We start from the raw sequence: 6,614 nt of genomic DNA, 5'->3' as shown, positions 1-6,614 counted from the left end.
GTGTGTGTGTGTGTGTGTGTGTGTGTGTGTGTGTGTGTGTGTGTGTGATTATGCCTCTGCTTGTAGTTTGTGTTCAGTTTTCTGTTCCCTGTTGGAATTAGAATTAACACATCCATCTTCTGCACTTTGGCTGGATCAACATTGCAAGTGCAAATATATGACAAGGAGAATGTAAACTGGGCATTTGGAAGTTTAAACCCCAAATGGTACCCGGCTGGACGGATGGCTGAGTTAATAGTGGGCACACCACTATCTTAGTTGATGTGTTATTCACATGCAGAAGCTGAGCAGCACACTGGAGAGGCTTCAGACATGTTGGTGGCACTGGTTTCTTCTCTGGGTTTGCCAAAGTCTTAGTGTTCAACTGACCCACTGATAAAGAATCAGAAAGAACTTTGCATTAACAGAAGGCTATCTCTTTGCTGAAAAAACCAGGGACACATTTCTGAATATGACCTTGCTCATTTTGCCTGATTTTAATTAAGTTAATTTGCCCATGTAAGAAGAAAAGTGCCTGAAAAAAATTAAACCAGCAACATCAGAATTGTATATTTTGCGCTTCTATTTGTTGGAATGGTCTTGTTTCAATCAATGCAAATGAAAAAAATAATGCAAAATGGAAACCCATTGCATCCTCTGAGCCTTGATGGTACCATTGACCAACCACACTCAGTGATCATGCTCTGAGAGGTGGACTCTCAGCAATTTACCCTCAGAAAAAGCTGGCTGTCTCACTACCATGTCAATCACAGTATGAATCTCCATCTACATATGGCAGTAATTTTGTATTTCCCACTCTGCCGTATAAAGAGTTTCCATGAGAAAGTGCTGAGGATTATGAAGTCCATGAAGCTGTGGCATCTACTGTGTTAAAGGTCAATATGGAAAATCCAGATTCTATTGTATTCTATTCTATTCTGTTCTATTCTATTCTATTCTATTCTATTCTATTCTATTCTATTCTATTTTGATGTCATTTTAGGAAATGACTTTAATGACCACAGTGTTGTGTCCTCCAGGAAATGGTGGTTTAATGTTTGAATTTTACAAGTGCAAAGAGGTTGAATCAGAAACACATCAACGTATGACACACATGTTCTGCCTAGCATAGGATGAGTTTTAGAGACTCAATGCATTCCTTCATAAACTTGACAATCTCTTTTAATGATTATTTCTAATGACTGGGCTTTTTTAAAGCTGGTGGCTATTAGTGCAGTGTTCTACCCTGAAAAATTATACTTGATTTTCTTTAAAATAAGTACATTGAGAATTTTCTCAATACTGTTACTGCAAGATATTGAGTCTACATATAGTTGAGCATTTCTCCCCAGTCTGAAGGTGAAATAGTTTTGGGCTGTATAGTATGTGACAGAAGCTGAAAAAAAATTTTAAGTACAGAAGAACAGCTATGAGAACCATCCAACAGGACTGTCTGTCTTCCACAACAGGCAAGGAGAAAGTGGCATTTTCCTCTCTAACTGTAGTGCCTATGTTTCATGTCTGAAAACACTATAGTGAGTTATAGCTTTAGACTTTGAAAACATTTGGAAGACATAGGTAACTGTTAAATAAAACCATGTTTAATTAGGAGGAGTTTATTCTTTCTAAGCACAATGTCATGTTCTTGAATGTTTTAATTTTTTAATTGTAAAAAAAAACCCTCCAAATTTATTTGAAGGATTAAATGAAGTACTATAAAATAGATTGAAACCATTCTGTTACATTTTTATTTATTTTTTGAAAATTGTAAGTAAAATTTAACTATAAAGTAAAATACAGCCTTTTTCCAAATTAGAAAGCTTGATTACACTTGTACTCAGAATAGTATTAAAGTGCCCTCTAGCAAGCCTGAGCAGGACAAATATGATGCAGACAGATTTGCCCTTTTCCCATTTCCCACTCCCTTGCTAAAAACCATTAGATTCCTTTCCTAAAGCTAATCCCCAAGGTCCATTCTCTTGTTTGGCCACTGACTCACTCCTGAGACCAAACACCAAAGCTGAACAATCAAAAACCGTTATTTAGCTAACATGTCCAATCTGGACTTACCAACTCATTGAAGCACAGACTACCCCGCTGAATCCTTAAAAACCCCTTTCCTGTAAAAATCACCTGCTACTGATGTTTCAGCTGTCTGCCTCTGCCTGATCCAGAGGCTCACCCCTCTCACCCCTACTACCTGCTCTGGGGTAAAATGTCTCCTGTTTTGTGAAAATATGGTGTCTGGGTATGTCTTGCTCTGACTCTGAGGGGCCCCTCTCCCTTACAAGTATATCTACAAAATTCAGTTCCTTCAAGGTAACCCACTAAATGATTTCTTAGAAATCTTTCAGTATATTTTGACATGGAAATCACAGTCATAGGTAAACAAAATATCCAAAGGCCCTTTATATGCAGGCTCTAGTTTTAATGTTTAGTCATTCAGGGTTTTTTTGGTAGATTCATAACTAAAATATGCAACACAAAGTTCCAGCATAAAATTGTACTAAAAGTGTATGTGTCTTTCTTGTAAAGTAGAACTATTTGAAAATATATAATAAAACATAGCATTTTAATATCTATTATTATTTCTAAAATCAGTTGAACATCTGTAGAAATGAGTTAAGTTAAAGAAACAGGGATACTGACTGGCAAGGCTCTTTACTGAATATATATTGCAATTTTTACATGTTTTATGTATTTTAGGTTTGATCCCCAGAAAGGCTTTTGGTGTCAACTACTAGAAGGAGGAAAAACAAAATGCCTTGGGAAAAGCAAAGGCCGAAAATACCCACCCATGGATCCAGAGGTATTGTTTACTCGCCTTGAATTACTCATGCAGGAAGTTGCCATTTGAAAATTGGGAAGAAATCTGATTCTTTCTTCTGATACTTTTTTTTGCAATCAATAGCTTTATATACTTAGATATTAGAAAGAAGAGAGCAGTGATATAATGCATCACTTGAATTTTTGTTGAAATTTTATTCAGACATAAATATATATGGAAAAGTTTCTCCTTTACACATTGGAAAGCACTTCAAGTACCTTTTTAGTAAATATTGGTGTAAAGAATAAAGTATTACTAATACATATTAAGTGCATACTGCTCTAGTTTGCTTTCTGTTGCTGTGATAAGCAGCATTTCTAAAAAAGCAACTTTGGAGAGGAAAGGGTTAACTTTAGCTTATGGTTTCTTGGTCACAATTCAACACTGAAGGAAACTAAGGTAAGATCTTAGAGGCAGGAGTTGAAGCAGAAACCATGGAGGAATGGTGTTTATCGGCTTGCTTCCCATAGCTTGCTCAGCTACCACTCTTAAACAGCCCTGGCCAACAGGCCTAGGGTTGGCACTTCCCACAGTGGACAGAGCCCTCCTGCATTAAGAGTTCGAAAAAAATGTCCCCACAGACATGCCCGCAAACTAACTGATGGAGTCAATTCCTCAGTTGAGGTTCCCTCTCCTCAGATGTCTCTAGTTTATGTCAAGTGGACAAAAACTAATCAGCACACATATGTTCAGTATCAATAACATGACTGGAACTGAGCTAACCAATACAGAAGACACAAGGATAAAATACCTATGAATTCATTTTACAGTGAAGAACAAAGTTAGGGTCACTGAGTTATAATAAGAGGCATAAAATAATAATAAAGTACAAAAATTAGTAGAAATTATAATATGTGGAAAGATGCCTTGTATAAGAAATTACACTGGGAAACTGGCCAGATAGTATGAGCATTTCTCTTAAGGCAAGGAGGGCAAGGGCAGGATGCATTCTTCATGTGTTGCCATGGTGATATAAGTGCCAGAAAGTCCTTGAAATACTTCTGAACTCAGTAATTTCTAAAGGGTTTCAGAAATCACTTTAATCTGCCCAAAACATCAATGTAACATTCCCACTACTGTAAACATCTTATTCCCTATTTGAAGTGCTTACCATCTGCTTTAAGGGAAGAAACATAATGAAATGCCTGGCGAATGGTCCAAGATGAAATGTAATTGTCCTAAATCCATTTCCACAGTATACACAAAAGTTGCTAGGGGAGTTTTTTGAAGAAAGAAATTCATTTGTGCTAAAAATGTAGAGAAGAGCTTAAGAGAGATGGTAGAGTTTCTGTGCAATGGAAAATATGTTTGATCAGTACAAATATTTATACATGAAATAGTGATGAATTTTACGGTAGACAGTTAAAACAAAACAATTGTTTATTGGATTGTTGTATGAAGAATATGGCAGAAAAAAACAGGTTAACAATTTTCAGTGTTTCAGAAATATGTATATAAATATACATATATATACATATATATACATATATGCACATATGTATATATGCATAAATATTTTATGTATATGTATATATTTGTTTGTATGTATATATATACACACATATAGATTTTTACATACATATATTCACACATTTATCTGGATTCTGGAATGATAGCTCATTGGTTATGAGCACTTACTGTAATTCAATCATATTCCATATCCTCTTCTAGCCTCTGCAGGTACCTGAGTACTTGAATAAACAGAGACACACATACATGTATACAAATAACAATAAACCTTGAAAAAGCTAAGAAAAATGTTAAAACGTAAAATATTTCATGATTATCTAAAAAAAGGACCAAACTCTTTAGATTGATGAAGCATCTAAAAATATTTTAAGTAAGCCTATTTTTCATACATATTATATGTACTGTTTTATGAAAAGAAAATTCCTGAATAGAATTTTAAAATATGTACTATGGTCAGTTATAATTATAATAATTAATTGTACTCTTTACCGACAGTTATGGTCTTAAAAATTTTAATGTAAGGAGCAATTTTTAAAGGAAATTTGTATATATTTTATCTCATTCTCCCCTGTATATCTAGTTGTGTATGAACACTTCCTCATCCTCTGGTATTATACTGTAATTTTCTCTTTGTAAATCTCAAAATGTGTAAATGCCATAATTTTAGTTAACTCTCCCAGGATGCTTTTGTTCCTTTTTGTATTTTACATCTGTGATTTCATACAGAATGTGTCAAAATGTAAAATGATTAAGAAAAAATGGTAAACTATTTTGTAGATACATATTGTGATAGACTATTTCTGAAGTACAGACACTTGATGTCCTGAGTGTCTTTTAAGTCTTGCTTTTGGTTTCCCAGTCCAGAACTTTCCTCTCCAGTTACTATCGCGACCACAATGTGGAGCTCTCGAAGCTGTTGCACAGGCTGGGGCAGCCTCTGCCCTCTTGGCTGAGACAGGAACTGCAGAAAGTGAGATAGCACGCTGGAGGAGAACATGGCACAGAGACATCGTAAAGTAGAAAAAAGCAAACGACACAACTTTATCCTTTTCATACACTTGTGATTGTCAGGAGAGGACTGTGAATAAGTTCCTATCGATGCTTTCCATCAAATGAAAACATATATGCACGCATTGGCAATTATTAGCGTTATTCTTTACTTAAGGCTTTTGGAAAATAAAATATGGGGTTTGTGGCAATATCCAGTGTCTAGTCTGGGGATCACCATATAGCTCACCTCCTCTCTTATCCAGATGTCAGGTCACGACTTAACTAATGCTCTGATTGTATGCAAATTGCCAATTTAAACTTTGAGGAAAATTAAGGACTAAAGAGTCTAAAGATGAATTCAGGTGTAACCCAGTGTCTGAAGGGCTAGTGCTTCTAAGCATCATTTATCTGTTGGTCTTGCTTCCCCTTGTAAGGGGGGCTCCATTTTCAATGAGCATCCCATGTCATCACAAGGGCATGCCATCCTCAGAAAACTCCAACATGGTCTCTGGAGAGTCCCAGTAAAACAGGAGGATGTGATTCTGAACTGTAGTACCCTAGAAAGTGAGGGCCATCTTTAGTGGTCCCATGGTCTTGTTACATTATCAGTCTAGGTTTTCCTACCTTGGCAGTGATCGAGCATTTATACATAGTTTGCTCACCATTCTAAGTGGGAAGAAAAGAAAACTTTATTGAGTATAAATGTAAACACCTAGATGTATTTGCAGGTCTAAATAGGCATTGGGACTTATCTATAAGAAATATGTCCATCTCTTTAAAGCATGATGTTTTATATATGCCACTGCATCTACTATGATAAAGTTCTACTGTCTATGTTTAAAAACATTTTTAAAACTACATTATACTGCAAACTTACCTATTTGAATATCACTAATTCTCTTACTCAAACTCAATTTCATAGACATAAATCTCACAAATTAATTTTAAGACAAGAAGTGTTATTTTGTTTTGAGCTACATGTTCCTATAGTATATGAAGGCTACATAAGCCATGTCAACTGGAATTTTATCCTCTTTGTCAATGATGATCTGGAAAAGCTTAATTTATCTTTTTAGTGATACATGAAGGTAAATTTACTAGAACAGGCAAGCAAGGTGACTTTGAGAACATCGCCCACAAATCTCCCTCCTCCTGAGCAATTTTTCTAGAGGCTGTAAATAATAGCATCATTTATTCTCACTTTAATTCAATAACAAACATATAGGTTCTTTTATTTTAGTATGTGTGTGAGATGTGTGTGTGTGTGTGTGTGTGTGTGTGTGTGAAAGAGAGAGAGAGAGAGAGAGAGAGAGAGAGAGAGAGAGAGAGAGAGAGAGAGAGAGAGAGA

The 6,614-nt window shown here is 35.5% G+C and overlaps 1 protein-coding gene across 1 annotated transcript in view; it reads left to right on the top strand.

Moving 5' to 3' along the window:
* Window positions 1–5,473, top strand: part of Ndst4 (N-deacetylase and N-sulfotransferase 4) — a 319,626-nt gene extending 314,153 nt beyond the window's left edge. Inside the window, exons 13-14 of the mRNA XM_028760460.1 lie at window positions 2,686–2,788; window positions 5,136–5,473. Of these exons, the coding sequence (XP_028616293.1) occupies window positions 2,686–2,788; window positions 5,136–5,255 (223 nt within the window). The 3' untranslated portion in view covers window positions 5,256–5,473. The remainder of the gene's footprint in view (window positions 1–2,685; window positions 2,789–5,135) is intronic.
* Window positions 5,474–6,614: the final 1,141 nt, after the last annotated feature.

The sequence above is a fragment of the Grammomys surdaster genome, unplaced genomic scaffold, assembly GCF_004785775.1.
Source record: "Grammomys surdaster isolate TR1022 unplaced genomic scaffold, NIH_TR_1.0 126531, whole genome shotgun sequence".
Taxonomy (NCBI): Eukaryota; Metazoa; Chordata; class Mammalia; order Rodentia; family Muridae; genus Grammomys; species Grammomys surdaster.
The sequence above is the reverse complement of the archived record's forward strand: the minus strand, read 5'-3'. Positions and strand labels throughout refer to the sequence as shown.